This window comes from Lacerta agilis, chromosome 12 (genome assembly GCF_009819535.1).
Source record: "Lacerta agilis isolate rLacAgi1 chromosome 12, rLacAgi1.pri, whole genome shotgun sequence".
Classification (NCBI taxonomy): domain Eukaryota; kingdom Metazoa; phylum Chordata; class Lepidosauria; order Squamata; family Lacertidae; genus Lacerta; species Lacerta agilis.
In genome coordinates, this window is record NC_046323.1 from 35,874,518 (window position 1) to 35,892,036 (window position 17,519).

A 17,519-nucleotide genomic window follows, 5' to 3' on the forward strand; every position below is an offset into this window, starting at 1 on the left:
CCTTTTGAAATGGCTGCAGGTGCCCTGCACTGTATCTGCCTACAATTCAAGCGACTTCGCCAAATCTGTGTTAGACGATAAATATTGAACGAGGTGCATATGTGCTTAACAGTAATTGTATTCTATTTTCTCTCATGCTGCTTTATGAACCTTGTTGGGTGCCTTCCAGTATGCCTCTGAATACCAGCCAAAATAACCCAGATAGATAGTGCTATTTGCTGACTTATTCACATAAAGGCCACAGTAGCAATGGACACAATCAGCAAATTAAGCAGGGATGCCGGGGTGCGGGGAGAGCAGCCCAGGGACTCTGAGGTTCTGATCGGCACCAATACTTTTTTCATGATATAACAGCGAAAGAGGTGAGTGCAATCCATACCTTATCCTATTCCCTGTTATTAGTATATTCTTTGGGGTTAAAGATTGCCCCCCTCTTCACAATTGGCACACAGCAGTGCATTGAAGACCCACACAGTCAGTCCTACATACGTGGTTGAGATATTTTCACACTCCTGAGCTTTGCAAGACCAAACCATAGGGAAGCTTCTGCCATGCTGCCATGCGTGTGCATGACATGAGCTTCAGCCCAGGGATCTGTTCATCATTCAGGTGCTTCCAGACCAGCCTTTGCCAACATGGTGACATCCAGATGTCTTGGACTTCAGCTCCCAACTGCTGAAACATCTGGAGGGCAGTAGGCTGGCAAAGGCTGCTCTAGACAGAGGGGAATCAGTTCCCTGATCTAGGAATCGACAAGCAGGTTACGCCAGGCCAATCACTGCTAGCCCCATTGCTGTGCAACAGCAGGTAGTGCCAATTATTTCTAGGTGATGCTTGCAACAAGGAATGGTTCCTTGCAGCATCTTAATTATTCAAGAATATGGCATTCATGTAGTAGTGAAACGTTGTATCACGCTAACTTTTAGAGTAAACCCATTGAAATTAATGGACCTAAGTCAGTTATGGTGACTAATCTGAATGGGTCGACTCTTGAGTATGACTAATGTCGGATACTAGCTAGTGCGCCTTTTCAAGTTATTAATCATAATTCAAAGCATTGTCAAGTCAACCATTAAATTCATTATAAGGATGGTATATGCTAATAAAGGAATGTTCTGATCCATAATTTTATTATGGCCTCATAATATAGTTCTTACTTTGAAACTGTTCAGGCGGCATTGCCCTCAGCATTATCTGACCAATGTTATCATTTTCCTTTCACTTTCACTCACACCTTCTGCTCCATTTTTCCTTGCAGCTCTCACTTCCAGCCCTGGATAGACAACCCCACTCAAGATGCAGTCACCAGATCAGCAGCCATGGCCACCTCACAGGGATAGCCCTCACTAGGTTTGAATCCTCACTCTTTCACTAAGCTCTCACTGGGTGGCCTTGGGCCAGGCACTGTCCCTCTGACTAATCTACCTCCCAGGGCCACAGTAGCAATGGACCTCCCAGGGTCGTGTGAGGATTAATTGAGGAAGGGGAGGACCATGTATTACACCTTGAGCTCCTTAGGGGTTATAAAAAGTGGGATATATCTAATAATATATACATGCATAAATAAATATAAAAAAATTCCAACAGGATGGCTAGGATCCAAAAAAGCTACTTTAGGAGCACCCAAATGGTTTGGTCATGCCCAGTAGGTTTTTTTTTTATTCCCAGTTCCTTTAAACAGCAGCCCCCTTGAACTCCTCTCTCATATCATATAAGAAACTTTAAATTTTTTTTACTATTTATTCTTATTGATTTATTTACCAGGATTTATATACCGTTGAATCACCAAAAGCTCTAAGCAGTTTTGGTGTAATGGTTAGAGTGTTGGACTATGACCTGAGAGCCCACAGTTAAAATCCCTACTCAGCCGTAACACTCACTGGGTGACCTTGGGACAGTCACCATCTCTTAGCCTAAATCACATCAACAGGGTTGTTGTAAGGGGATGAAATGGGGCGAAGGAGAAGAACCATGTACACCTCCTTGAGATGGTTGGGAGATAAAGGTGGTATATAGATAAAATAAATAATAAGGTAATAAAATATACATCAACATTTCTTAACAATATAAGCTTTGCCATGTGGCATGGTGGAGCTGTTTGAGAAATATAAACCCGAGGCTCCCTTCAGCTTACTGATCTTCGGATAATGGCCACGATGTTCCACTTTTTAAACTCTCCTTATTGCAGGGGTAGCCAACATGGTGCCCCCCTCGATGTTGTTGAACTACAATTCCCATAATCCCAATGGAAACTGTCAATTGCGACAAATACATGTTGGAACAGAAATTTCTGCTTTCCTGCACCCCTAGCTACGGATGAGCCACACTTCCAAGTTTCCAGCTGTCACTACCATCTCTTTGCTCTGTTGGTTGGTCTAAAAATATTAATCACGTAGATTCCCCCCCACCAAAAAATTAACCCTTAATTAATCCAGGGAAAGTTAGCGATGCTTAAGTCCTACTGAAATCCACACAGCGAGTGAGTTAAGACTCACCTAAGCCAGATTGCTTTCAGTAGGCTTTATACTTTATCAACTGATGATCCTGCAGGGTAATTTATTGGGGAACAGTTTTTAAGGGCTTAATGACACTGATGCGTGGGGTTACTAGCTTGCCTCCTAAAGCACAGCAAACAGAAAGCTTGATAACACACTGCATTTTATATTTATCAGTACAAACTACAGATATTTTGAAACTATTTGCACATTATAATTAACTGGTCATATTTCTGTCCTTTCTTCTGGAACAGTTTTTAGAATCAGCTAATCTCAGCATGTGCGGCTTTCCCACTGAATGTCACACTTCCCCAAATATCAGTTTGATTAATAAAGGACGTCAAATACCTTTTGCGGGCAATACAGCTTCAAAGAGCCAGGGAGATTTATAAATGAATTTAGATGTTAACTTTTGAGTACTTGGCTTGCTGAGTGCCACTATTGGAAATATGAGGCAGATGTAAGGTAACAATAACCTTTAGTCAGTGTTTATCAGCTCTAAATTCACCCTGTCTTTTGTGAAGGAATATAAAAGTAACATTTTGTTATTTAAAAGGCACCCACTGCATCCAACGTTTAAGCTAAGCACCGCTGAGAACATCCAGGGAACAGAGACCACAACAGATAAGGCTCTGAGTCACATGATCTCATGGAAATATTTGTTTTATACTAGGTCAATTGAAAGATACATGCCTTGCGTACAAAACTATCTTTGGAAGCCTCACTAGAGTTTGAGAAGATGAACAATTAAGCAAGAACCTCTCACTGAGAGCCAGTGTGGTGTAGTGGTTAAGAGTGGTGGACTCATAATCTGGTGAAGTGGGTTCGCGTCTCCGCTCCTCCACATGCAGCTGCTGGGTGACCTTGGGCTAGTCACACTTCTCTGAAGTCTCTCAGCCACACTCACCTCACAGAGTGTTTGTTGTGGGGGAGGAAGGGAAAGGAGAATGTTAGCCACTTTGAGACTCCTTCAGGTAGTGATAAAGCAGGATATCAAATCCAAACTCTTCTTCTTCTTCTTCTTCTTCTTCTTCTTCTTCTTCTTCTTCTTCTTCTTCTTCTTCTTCTCCTCCTCCTCCTCCTCCTCCTCCTCCTCCTCCTCCTCCTCACTTAAAAAACCTAAAAGCAGTGGCACGGGGGAGGGGAATTTCTGAGGGGACGCAACCAGATGCCCTGACAACAGGCTCCCTCATCAAGGCTAAAGCCACAGGGAGGCAAACTGCGCCTGGGCCAGGCCTTTGGGGCTGGGGCAGTGCCTCCTCCTCCTCCTCCTCCTCATGGCTGCGAAGAGACACCTGTGCACGCTCTGCCCTTGTGCCAGCTGTGAGGGAGGGAGAGGGAGGGCATTGCCACCACTGCTGCCCACTGAGGAAAGAGGAAAAGGAAGGCGGGAAAGCACAGAGCGTTGCCCATACCACCTCACGGCAAGGACAGGAGGATGAGGTGACACAGCGGAGGGGGGGCCGTGACACCAGTAATACCAGTAAGGGGCAATGGGGGCCACCTCCCAATCATGAAAAATCATGGTTGAAATGTTACTTGTGCAAGCGCCTTTCCCTTGCCACCTAATAAACAACCCTAATAAACAACATTGAGGTTGAGGCTGTCAAGTTCAGAGGGTGGGGCTTCCAGGGAGTCTCGTGCCTCAGAAGTCTTTAGCTCTGGGCTGGCAAGCGAGTCTCATCTGCAGAGGGAACCAAGAGCAAGAGAAGAAGTATTGCATTGGGGTCCTTCGGCTCCTCATCTCTGCTGATAAATGCATTCACCAAGTAAACCAATTAACTGAAGAGGGAGACTCGCCTCGCTTTTCCCTCCCTCGCAAGGAAGATCCGTCTTTCTCCATCCTTTCTTTTGTTCCTTCCTTTCCCTTCTCTCCAAGTTTGCCTGCCATTGCGGGGAAGGTGCCCCTGCTGTCTGGCCGTCCCTTATGCAGCTCTGCGTCCCACAGTGTTAGGTTGCATTGGTGCCACTGAGGCAGGCAACCAAGACTTTGACTGAAATGGGCCGCGAGTGAATTGCCACAAGGCAAGCTGTGGGCAGTGCCATTTGCAAAGCAGCAAATCGGCAACAGTGGAGGTGGCTGAGGAGAAGAGCGACCCTCAGAAAGCAGGCTTTCTTCAACAACTTCTATCACACCACACACACACACACACACACACACACACACACACACACACACAGTCTTTATTGTAAGATTTTCCATAAGTAACAAAAGCACATTCAGTGTTTCTGTTTCCAAATCACAGAATCCTTCATACATGTCATTTACAGTCAGTTTGAGACATTTTTGTTGCAGGCAATGTGGGCCTGAGGGAGAAAGAGAGGAGAAAACAGAGAAAGAAAAAAAATTAGGAGGGCGGAAAGCGGAGGAGGTGAGGGAGACTTTAAACTTTCATTCTTTACATGGTATATGAGTGGAGCTTTTTTATCAGTGTCGTGTGGATAGGTGTCTTATTTTTGCTGGCAGAGCGAGAGATCAGAGGCCCCAAGGTACTGGTTGGTTGCAGGGTGTTTTGTTTGTGTGTGTGAGGTTTCCAGCCAGCCAACTGGCTGTGCTTTTAGGCGATACTCATTCCAATCCTCTCTCCACCTCCATCTCCCAGCCCCAAAGTCAAGCACACCATACAATGTATATCAGGTACATCCCATATCATTAAGTACTGTAATAAGAACATAAACAACAAAGAAAGTAAAAATCACCTTTGGTTCAGCAGCAGCGGCAGCAGCAGCCTGTACCATTTTTACAGCTTCTTGTGCTTCTTTTACTTCCTTAAAAATACAAAGACAAAAGAAAATTCAACATGGTCGTGGGAATAAATTATTTATAAAAGTTCAAGAACTAGAAAGGAAAGCTTGGCGATGGGTGAATATGTCCAATTTGGTTGCTCTCGGGTTCTCATTCTTCCAATCATAAGTTCATTGCTCCACATTTCTACATCAGTTTGCAAATTTTTAAAAAGATCCTGCCTGAAAAGTAGTCCACATTTTTTTCTGTGAATTTCTCCTACTATACACATTCTTGTGTCAAATTTCCCCTAATTTACACATTTTTCAAAACAATTTCCTCTATTACAATGCATTTGTGTATGCTATTTTCACTAACATATGCATTTGTATGCACAGTTTACCCTTGTATAGACATTTTTGCACACATTACTTGGCCAGAGAACAGGATTGCAATATTCAGACGTGTGAATTTTGAAGGATACCAGTAGTTCTTTTTCAATTCACATAGGGTTTTAAAAATTTGGTAAGTTTGCCTTTGAATGAGAACCACATTGAATGTGTTCCCATTCTCTGCAGGCAGGTTTGTGGAGTGAAAATTGTGGCTGCTGCTCTCCACCCCAGGCTCTGCTGCTACTGTGCTGGAGTGAGACACCCACAAGTTGTCTCCCAATTCCAGTCACCACACAGAGGCAGCTTAAGGTCCCAAATAGTTTGCTACTACCAAAGAAAAAGCTTCAGTAATACAGTTCCAGATGTTGATATATACATTCAGCTTGTAGGCTATGCAGATACATGTGGGAATGTTCAGGGATGCAACAATATTAGCAGAGTAACATTCCCTTTTAAAATTACACAGTGGATACGTTGCTCAGGCTTGCTAAAGCCTCTGTAATAACTGTCCTGGTATTTTCCCCTTTATTCCCTCCTAAAAGATAAGACAAAATACAGTCTTCTATAAGACAACAGGATCCCAGAAGGCAGACTTAGCTTAGAAAAAGTTAAATACACTTGGAAGAAGAAGAAGAAGAAGAAGAAGAGTTTGGATTTGATATCCCGCTTTTCACTACCAGAAGGAGTCTCAAAGCGGCTAACATGCCTAGTACATAGCCCCATTTGGGCTAGAACTTTGTTACCTGGCTGGGACCACTGGGACAGAATACCCGTGGACGCTCAGATATAACAATGAGACTCCGTATGTACATTAATGATGAATGTAATTCTGTATTTCATATTTAAATACCAACTTGAACCCCTCACTCATTTTTAAAGGAGAAGGTAAAAAATGCAGAATATGTAACAATGTGATTTTCTGAAGTGAAGATTAGGATACTGTACCTAAATCTGGCATGCACACTCAGAGTAGAATTCTAATTTCCAAGTTCAAACATTAGTGCCACCCTTGGACTTGTCTTCAAAAGCAGAAGAGAGACGTAAAATAAACAGTTAAGGGATTGTAATCTGATACTTGTGTACATATTCAGAATGGAATTTTAAACTTCAGGATCACGCACCATCTCTGCTCCCATTTTCAAGGGGGCTGAGAAAGCGGGGAAGCACGTTTTGTTATATAATAATGCCGATAAGCTTGAGAGGTCACAATGGAGCTTGACCTAAATTTATGAATGAATTCTCCATTTCACGTTGGGACACCAGCTCAATCTTTCCAGCCATATTACTGGGAGGAGAAAGATGAGGGGAAATGCACAAGGTACTATAATGCAATATCAGAACAAGACCCAGCAAACATGATGTTTAGTAGCTTAATATTTTTGTCTAGGAACTTACCAGAGCTTTAGCTAGAACTCTCTGCTTCTCCCTATCAAGTTCCAGTTTCATGATTTCTTGAGTGTTCTGAAGCTAAAATGTAAAACATGATTGTGAGGTTTCAGATTATAAGAGGGTACCACTGTGAGCTGCATCCAAAGAGTTCCTCTAGACTGGTGTCCCCCCCCCCCCCCGGGTATTCAATAATAGTGCATTACAGATGGATTCACACCGTACCATCCACGTATCATTGTTCTGCTTTATTATTTTTGTTTTGCTTCCCCAATGTTACCACATTATAGCCATCTGGAGGAACACAAGAAAATGAGGACAAAACAAAACACCTTTTAACATTTGTGGTTTAAAAGTTATAGGATTTCAGCAGGAATCTATGGGACATGCACTGATAGGAAACTAAGCAGTATGTCTATCCCCAAAACTTTTGCAGGAGCAGACAGTATTGAAAGTGGGATCGCATATACCATCATGAGCACAAACAATAATGAAGGACATGTGGTGGGGGTGGGGCTTATTTTATTTGATTTCTTATTTGATTTATATACTGCCATTTATCAAAAGAACCCAAGGCAGTGTGCAACATTAAAAATATATTTTATAGAGAGTAATAATGAAAACAAAAAACAAAGCATAATAATAAAATAGTCATACTAACAGTCCCCCTGCTACACAGTGTTAACAGAGCATAGATTATTTGATGGCCAAAGACCCAGGTAACAGGAATGTTTTCACCTGGTGCCTAAAGACATGTAATGATGGCCTCTCTGGGGAGACCATTCCACAGATGGAGGGTCCATCACAAAACAGGCCCATTCTCATGTTGCCACCCTCTGAACCTCTCAAGGGGAGGGGACGTAGAGAAGAGCCTTGGATGGCAAGAGCAGGGTCCACGTTGGTTAATATGGGGAGAGGCAGTCCTTAAGGTATTGAGTTCCTGAGCTGTGTAAGGGTTTATAGCTCAACATGCTTTTGTAGACCCACCAAAATCAAAGTGTTGTCTAAGATTAGTAAACCTTCATGTCGGAAATAGTCAGGCAGCCAGTGTAACTGGTACAGCAGCGATAGGAAGCCCATGGGAAAGGGGAAATATCTTCCTTTTCTTTCTTTTCCTCCTGAAGCATCCCTGAATATTCCTTCTTCAGGAGACTGGTCCCTGCAAAGTTCCCTACAAGCGAATGCAGCCCTATGGCTCAAAAAGTTTCCCCACCTTCTGCATTCTCCCCGCTCTATAGGCCCGGCTAATATCAACATTTTGTAAGTTCTGAGACTACACAGCTGCTTGTCAGGCCTTTTGAGGGACTTTAAAACATTGTTTTTCATTTGATTTTCAAACTGCATTCCTACGAAGTTTTTAAAAACCACCCTGTTACAGTGGTACCCCGCTAGACGAATGCTTCACTAGACGAAAAACTCGCTAGACGAAAGCATTCGTCTAGCGGGAGGCTGCCCCGCTAGACGAAAAAGTCTATGGGGCTGCCTCGCAAGACGAAAAAATTTCGTCTTTTTTTTTTCTTTTCGTTTTTGCGGAGCGCGGCTCCCATTGCCGCTCCGCAAGACGAAAACCCCGCTAGACGAAAATTTTCGCGGGACGAATTATTTTCGTCTAGCGGGGCACCACTGTATTTTGTGGTGGAGCCATTTCACTTTCACCACAGACACTCAGCAGCCTGAGTTTGCTGTTGGACAGAATGATATCAGACATGTCAAATCCATGTTTTTTTTACAATGTCCCTGCTAATTGCAGGTACTGTACTGAAGTTTCACAAGCTTGTTCCCTTGCGCACCTGACCCAGGTAACTACCAGCTTTGGGACTCTGAGATTTCCCAGTTCAAGCCCCTCGGTAGCTGCGTCTTTCTAAAAGGAAGAACACCAGCTTGTTTGATCTCCGAACAATAAGGCGGCTAATATAAAACGTAGCTCAAAAGCTGGGGCAGGAGGATGGCCAGCCTTTGAACATCCTTTCGGCTATATGGGGGCAAATGACTCCCAGGCTCTTGCATCTTTCTATGAGTTAATCCATCACTGTCAATAAATAAATAAATAAATAAATAAAGGAATACAGTACCTTCTCGATTGTCTTCATATCGTTTTGCCTTTTGTCCTGCATATGTTTTATTTCAGCCTCTGAAAGAAGCAGGGAAAAAGGGGTGGTGGGATAAAGCAGACCATGAAATTACATGGCTATTTAAAGAGATTCATATTGTGCACTACAGGTCAGTCTGTGAGCCCACTGGAATGCAGGGTGGATGGAGAGGCAGTGGCAGACCGGTGACCTTCACAACTGCCCTTGACATTCGCAGCCCTTCTCCCTGCTGTTCAGCTGGCTGGCCAGAGAGAGGGAGAGAGAGAAATAAGTTCAAGAGCCAAGTGTGTCTGGACGCCCATTGCTTTTCATTAATACTAGCCTTGCCCATCCTTGCTGTTAGTCACAGCTAATACAAAGTGCTTTAGCAGGTGGTTCTTTATTGCTCAGACCAAGGTTCTGAGCATTGGGCAGCATTTGGGGCGGGGGGAAGAAGACACCATAATGTGAGGTGATGAAATTACATTAGTATAATCAGTGCTTTCTTTTTTTGGGGGGGGGAATGCAGGGGTATGCATACCCCTAAACATTTTGTGAATCTTTGTACTTTTGTCCATTTACTGTATTTATTTTTCCCAATATGAACTATAAAATGGTGGTTTTCTTGAGTCAAAATGAGAGTACCCCTAAATATTTTTAAAGAAAAAAAGCACTGAGTATAATTCTGGCTTCGTGCTTTATTCTTGTCCAACGGCATTGCTGTTTTTATCCCCCTTAATCCAATTAATGCTGTCGTAAAGACTTCATTTTTATTGTTAGGATGGATGTTCTTACTTTTAAATAAATAAATAAATAAGCACTTTACCAATGTAAAGCATGCTAGCTGCATTGGGAACCCCTAGAAGACCAGAAGGCAAGATATATTTTAAAAAAGAAAAGTGTTGTTGTTGTTTTTTTTATAAAAAACAACCTTCTATACTCTGAGATTTCTGACTTTCCAGCATGCAACAATAAAAAGCATGTTAGCATTTGCATATTTATATTCTGATGGGTTTTTTTTAAAAAAAATACTCAAGCGGTATATAAATTTTATGAAATAAAAAAGAAATATGCACACATTTTAAGATGTCATAAATTCAAGCCTTTTCTAAAAGAGGAATTGGTAAAATATATAACTAATTAAGGCTCTGGGACATCAGCTCTGCCTTGAAATAACTAGCAAAACATAGCATTTTATCCTGCAGCAGATTTATTGTAATGTCTATTATACACCTCACTAACATGGATAGAAATATACTTCATCGTCAGATGGGTACTACATAGGAGCAGGTATGAGCTATTGCTTTATTAGAAGAATAGATATTTGTTAAAATGAAGAGAAAATTCTTTCACAATACAGTACAACATAATCATTTGGAACTGTAAATATAAGAAGTCTCAACATTTGTGTAAATAACAAACCTTTCTCTCCCCCCCCCATGGTAAATACAAGGAAAACATACACTGAAACAAGGTTACTCTCTACTACTTCTGAAAGAGTTCAAGACCACCTCAAATTACAGAGAAAATGTGGGAGGGAAAACAAGAATTACCATGCTATGCTTATTGGCTCAATTTAGGCTCCGAATAATTTCCACAAAATTTCAATAAAATAAAATAAAATCAGTTTCTTGTTCTATAAGGAAAGTTTACCTAAATTAGACATTTCTTTCGCTTTGAGTTTTATAACTTCTTGAGCGCGTTTAAGCTTGTCAAGCAGGTTAGCGTTTTCTCCTTTCAACTCCGAGTTTGCTTGCTGAAGCAACTCTTTTTCAATCACTAAATCATGTACGACCTGAAAGATTAAGAAGCCGCCTGTTTTCAAATCGTGAGGCATAAAAGGAAAAACACCACCACAAACACTCAATGTAAATATGCCGCGGCGGGCGGGGCGGCACACAGTAATTATACAATGCAAGCTATCATATCGTTTTTTCTGAATCCTGTCATATTAGTTATAATATGAATGGGAGGGGAAACTAAGGGGACTAAATAGAACTTTCCGGAAGAAAGGCTGCGGAACCCTACATACAAAGACTGTAACACATGGGGACACGTTATTGACAGGAATAATGCATATCATACTGTTTGTTTGCCCTCATCATTCAGGCCAATTTAATGTGGGGCCTGCATCCAGGAAGGCAGCTGGGGCCTATCCACCCACACTTCTCTCTGTGCTTATGAAGTGCTGTCCGTAACTAGGCAGGCAAGAGAAGCCATGGGCAGGCAACTCCAGGGGGTTGCAAAGTGCGCGGCTAAGGAGAAAAGGGGGGGGCGCTTGTCGCTTTTGTGCCGTTTCTCGGTGACAGCACTGCCATTGCCATGAGGAGCACATCAGACGTCAAATCGGTGAAATTTCCAGGCTGGGAGCCACATGGAGTCCATCAGGCAGCCTGATACCAACACAGTTGGTTTTTCTGCTTCATGCCGGAGCCACCCAGAGGCAATTCATATTCTGAACATTAAGATAACTTTGCATGCACGTCACACATAGGCCGTCCAAGGGTTTCCTTTTTTTTTTTTACGCCATTGAAGACTCTGGTTTAAATCTCCATGCGAACAGTGATAACCTTGTAGGAAAGTTCCAGGACAGCACGCAACAAAAGACTTTAAAGTTATACTTTTGGTAAAGCAAACTCATTTACATTTTTATTATGCATGCCCTTTGTTAAAATCTTGCCACGTTCATTATGGAAAGGACTTCGTATGCATCCAAGCTTATTGGGAGAGCCACCCTTTCTTCTTGTCTGCTTCAAAGCTATTTAGCACATTTGCATAGATTGTCAAATGGCTGTCGAGATTTTTACTGCCGCATATTTCTTTTCAACAAGATAGAAAAAAGCTCTCAGAAGAAAGTTGAAACGCGACTTTGCAATGGCCACTAGAATATCATGTGGATTTCTGATATCCTTATAGAAAAAAAAGTCCCAAAGCTAGTAACATTATGGCTAGTAATTATTTAAAGGAAACGAGTCTTTTTGATTAGTTTTGAAAGCAGGTTTCTCCTTTTAAGATCATCTGAAGATAAAGAAGAAAGAAAACTAGCAGACTTTGCCTGGGACATATTTATACCTAAATGTGATTTATCTTGATTGTTTCCAAGCCTGCCCCCCTCCACACTAAGTGCCTTGAGTGTTGGGCTAGGACCAGAGAGATCTGGGTTTAAATATCTACTCTGTCATGAACCCTACTGGGTGACTTTAGACTAGTCACCCTCTCTCAGCCAAATCTACCCCATAGGGTTGTTGTGAGATACAACAGAAGACACTTCTTTAAAGAAGGGTGACACTTTTAAAATGTAATAAATTCTATAGTTTCCCAACCTTTGTGCTTGCTGTAAGTACAATTCATAGCCCAGTTTAGAGCTAAGGGGAAATGCCCAATTTGTTCTATGCTATTTAGGGCCGAAAAACTGTGGCGTGGGTGGGAAGAAATTTTGCTGAATATTTCTGAAGGGAGAGGTGAATTTCCCCCAATTGTTTTTCTCGGAAAATTATATTCTGAAATGTCTTGCCTCACTTCATGTTGAATTAAACCGAGTTGGCATTGGTACATGAAGAAAGCAGTGAGCTAAGAGAGAGGGAAAGTTAGAAAGAGGAGGGCCTAAGCCAATCTCGTCCTTCAAATAAAATATTATTAAACAATATTCAAACTTGGGATGCAAATACTCGATGAAATGTCTCTTTTGACATGGATATTCCTGGACCCTAAGATCGGCACCTGAGTATGTTCTTCAGGTGGGCTCTGACATGGGAATTTTTGAGGGTGGCGACAAAGGAGAAGGCCATTTCAGCTGCCCCTCTTGTAGGGAATGCTCTCCCATGCAAGGCCTGCCAGATGCTGACATTAATATTATTTTAGCACCAGGACTTTCATCTTTTTCCAGGGAATTTGCTGAAATATGATGAGCTGGTTCTTATGGGCTCATACTAGTGATGCTTCTGAGCTGCTGGCGATATTTTTGCAATACATTTTGAGAATGGATCTTAAAAAAATATTGTTGTGATGTTTAACTATTGATGACAGCTATGTAGTAAATCACCTGCATTTTTAAAAACTGCCCTGTATAAGCTGAATTCATAACAGCAGCAATAGCAGCAACAGCAACAACATCCTCTGCCATCAACAGAGGAGGTTTACTTCAGTACTGAAGAGGGGGAATGAACATTCCAGCCACAGGACAAGTATCCGTGGCAAACTCTCTGAACCAAACTTTGCAAATTATTGCAAGAGGTGCACTAACTGGTGATCAGCAGGAGAGTTGTGTTTTTCAGCAACAAGGGATTGACATTTGAACGCTAGGAAAACATGGTCAACATGCAACAGCAACTCTATCCCCAGGAAAGATATTCCTTCTGCACATTTTCTTGGTATTTCCCCCTGCTCTTGGTTTCTTCTGCCATCTCAGGACATTAAAAAAGAAGAAGAAGAAGAAGTAACGATGTACAACAGCTGTGTGTTTGTTGCACTATTATACACAGAGCATCCACAGAGGCCCTTCACTTACCCTTCACTACTAAAAAGTCCCAATTCCTTTGTTTCTTTGTCCTCCTTTGTGCATGGCTGGTGTTCATGTTAGCCAGCTAGATTGCGAGCCCTTGAGGATTTGGGGAGGGAGGACTCTCCTTTTCATTAAAACTGCTACTGTCCACCCTCTCTCCAACAGATACAATTCTAGCAGCTTCATTTCTTGGGGGGGGGGGGGAGCTTCAGTTGGTTGGCTGCAGAGTTTTGTACCAATGAAGCTGAAGTGGCACCCTGCCCTAAGCTGGTGGAGCAGAACCATCTCCCTGTTTGCTTGTTGTGCTGGATCAGGTAAAACACGCATTCAACAGGCATCCATTGTGTATGAAGAGAAAGGCCTGGTTGTGCTCGTCACAGATTTTGGTCTCCCACCTTCCCTCCCTCCTGCCCGCCTCTTCCACGTGTGTATTGCATGCAATGGCTCCATCTGTCAGGGACTGGGCAGGTGAGGAGGACTGGTGGAGGAACCCCAAGAACCTTCTAGAGAGAAGGAAGGGGCAGAGAGTATAGACCTAGACTTGTGGTTTGAGACAGGTCACACAGAAGAAGAAGAAGAAGAAGAAGAAGAAGAAGAAGAAGAAGAAGAAGACAGAAGTTGGGAAATAATGAGTGATGAAAAAACAGGAGCAAGGTAGCATTGAACAGAGGCAGGAGTCAGCTGTGTTAGAATCTGTGCAGCAGCCAAGTGACACACTGTCTCTGAACAGTTTACCAGAGCCCTCTCCCTCTCCGAGAAGCAGACGTTCTATGCAAATTGCTGAACAGAGAGCCCAAAGGAAGTTTGCCCTTAGCAGGAGGAGTCTGAATGATAGGAATTAACAGCCAGAGGGGGGTGGAGCTTTGCTATGAGGAACATGGACTTTAGAGTAAGGTGCTCTTCCTGTGTCTTCTTGAGATCCTGTAGAAATAAAAGAACTGAAAAGTTCTCTCTTTCTCTGCATCTGATTTCCTGGGCGGTGAGCCAGCAGCCATCGGCAGCACCCTGACACCATCTGAGTAAAGGCAAGCCGGATGTTGTCCACCAGCTCCACCTCACCGACCTATCCGTCCCCCTGATCCATCCCCCCTGGCCTCTATGTCTTGAGGGAAGGTCTGCATGGTTCACGACCTGTACTTGTGAGAGCTCCTCTATGTGATCAGAAGCCCTGTGCAACCAGGGGTGTTCACAAGATGTGTCAAAGGAGGAATGGGGTCACATCCGTCAACAAAGCTCCCCCCACCCGCCTACCCATGGCTATGCATGCAGCACATGTAAGATGGGAACCTTCATGCAGCCAAGGTATGCACCAGAGATCATCCATGCAAGAAGGAACTGGTTGGAACTGGAAGGAGGGACACAACTTTGGGGGCAGGCCTGGTGGTAGGGCCCCACTTCCCTATACTTATGCGAAGCCCCATCACAAAATCTTAAGCTTGCTTACAATCTAGCAGTGCAACTTTGCCACCAAGCTGAGGCTGGCCTCAAGATTCAAGTGCAGGTGAAAGTGGGTGGCTGTCCTTTGCACTCGGACTTGTGCTCTGTGCAGCACCAACTTTTCAAAGAGTCTGGTTTATTTGATTAATTTTATTATTCAATTAATTTTATTGATCTCCCTGGTGTTAGGTTGCTGTCGGCGGCTACTGGCTGCCTACCCAGTAAAGCAGAGAGACAGGGGAAAAGTGAGCTTTTCACTTCCTTTTTATTATTAGAATTACCAGGGCAAAATTTCATCCACACCGTTCATTATCTGACGTTGCCTCGGGTGAAGCTCCACCTCCTCTTCTCGGCACTTCCTCAGACTCCTCCTCCCTCCTACGGCGGCTGTTAAGTGCCACCAACTGTTGAGCCCTCTTCTCTGCTATTCTCAACTTGGTTTTTGGGGAGGGAACAGGTAATGGGATACTCTCAAGTGACAGTGTGCCAGTCAGCTTCTGCTCAGGCTCTGCCTGTTCTATGCTACCTGGTTCCTGCTCCTCGTATTGCATTATTTCCCAACTTCTTCCCTCTTCTTCTCCTAGGGTGTGACCTGTGCCCTCCAGATCTATACTATCTGCCCCTTCCTCCTCTCTGGAAGGCCCCTGGGGAGGCTGTCTCCACCCTGACATATGGGGATTCCTACTCATCCCCTCATCCCCCCTTCACTGCAGATGGTGACAGCAGTCACGAAATTAGAAGACGCCTGCTTCTTGGGAGAAAAGCAATGACAAACCTAGACAGCATCTTAAAAAGCAAAGACATCACCTTGCCAACAAAGGTCCGTATAGTTAAAGCTATGGTTTTCCCAGTAATAATGTACGGAAGTGAGAGCTGGACCATAAGGAAGGCTGATCGCCGTAGAATTGATGCTTTTGAATTATGGTGCTGGAGGAGACTCTTGAGAGTCCCAGGGACTGCAAGAAGATCAAACCTATCCATTCTCAAAGAAATCAGCCCTGAGTGCTCACTAGAAGGACAGATCCTGAAGTTGAGGCTCCAGTACTTTGGCCACCTCATGAGAAGAGAAGACTCCCTAGAAAAGACCCTGATGTTGGGAAAGATGGAGGGCACAAGGAGAAGGGGACGACAGAGGATGAGATGGTTGGACAGTGTTCTCGAAGCTACTAACATGAGTTTGGCCAAACTGCGAGAGGCAGTGAAGGATAGGCGTGCCTGGCGTGCTCTGGTCCATGGGGTCACGAAGAGTCGGACACGACTGAACGACTGAACAACAACACTCATCCCCTCAAATAATTTCCCAGGATGGTCCACATGGCTGTCTCAACCACAAGGTGTTTCTATCAGAACACAACTGGGTGTCGAATGCTAGCTCAGAATGCTGCTATGTCTGGTATATGTTGTCATTATGATCAGCCCAGACTATGGAATGGTTTACAGTTCTCTCCCATGTTGTGAAGTGGCTGCATTGGCTTAACTGGTTGCAAACCAGAACTGAACAAGTTGAATAATTTGTAGGAGAATCTGAGTAAGTTACGTTAAAATACAAACACACTTGCTAAAAGGAAGTGCTACTGAACAAAATGGGACTAACTCCAAGTAAAATATATTTAGGGTTGGGATGTGAAGTAGGATATTCATATATTGCTGTACACAGAGTTTTGCTGTCGAGTTAATCCTATTGAAATCAAAGGGATTGTTTCAAGGTTGTATTTTTATCTTCATCATCTCTGTATGCTATCTAATCTAACCAAGTTCTCTGGGCACAGATAATAAAACACAGTTTACAATAAAAAGCCACCGCCACCACCACCACCTGTATACTGTCCACCTGTGTAAACTTTGGGCTTTTACACAAAATAAAAAAGCTCAAAGCAAAAAAAATAAATTCTAAGTGCTGATGATCATGTAAGTACAGGAGTAGGCAATGATCACAGTGATCAAGCACTTGACACCCATTCAAGTCTATAGGAATCAGTGGCCAAAATGCAGAGATGTGAGAAGTCATCTGTTATATTAATCTGCAGCTGTTCTTCTTTAGAAATAATTACAATTAATTAGGAAGCAGCAGCAATTATTGAATTATGGTGCTGGAGGAGACTCTTGAGAGTCCCATGGACTGCAAAAAGATCAAACTTATCTATCCTTAAAGAAATCAGCCCTGAGTGCTCACTGGAAGGACAGATCCTGAAGTTGAGGCTCCAGTACTTTGGGCACCTCACGAGAAGAGAAAACTCCCTAGAAAAGACCCTGATGTTGGGAAAGATGGAGGGCATAAGGAGAAGGGGACGACAGAGGATGAGATGGTTGGACAGTGTTCTCGAAGCGACTAGCATGAGTTTGGCCAAACTGCGGGAGGCAATGGAGGATAGGGGCGCCTGGCGTGCTCTGGTCCATGGGGTCACGAAGAGTCGGACACAACTGAACGACTGAACAACAGAAGCAATTATTGAAGCTAAAATTGGTATATAACCCTCCAGAAGCACATGGGCTCACAACAGGCAATTTACAGGT

At 43.3% G+C, this 17,519-nt stretch overlaps 1 protein-coding gene across 1 annotated transcript in view; it reads right to left on the reverse strand.

Moving 5' to 3' along the window:
• Positions 1-17,519, reverse strand: part of C12H10orf67 (chromosome 12 C10orf67 homolog) — a 46,188-nt gene that overhangs the window by 18,077 nt on the left and 10,592 nt on the right. Inside the window, exons 6-9 of the mRNA XM_033165955.1 lie at positions 10,721-10,862; positions 9,071-9,129; positions 7,008-7,079; positions 5,196-5,264 (exon numbers count right to left, since the gene is read on the reverse strand). Of these exons, the coding sequence (XP_033021846.1) occupies positions 5,196-5,264; positions 7,008-7,079; positions 9,071-9,129; positions 10,721-10,862 (342 nt within the window). The remainder of the gene's footprint in view (positions 1-5,195; positions 5,265-7,007; positions 7,080-9,070; positions 9,130-10,720; positions 10,863-17,519) is intronic.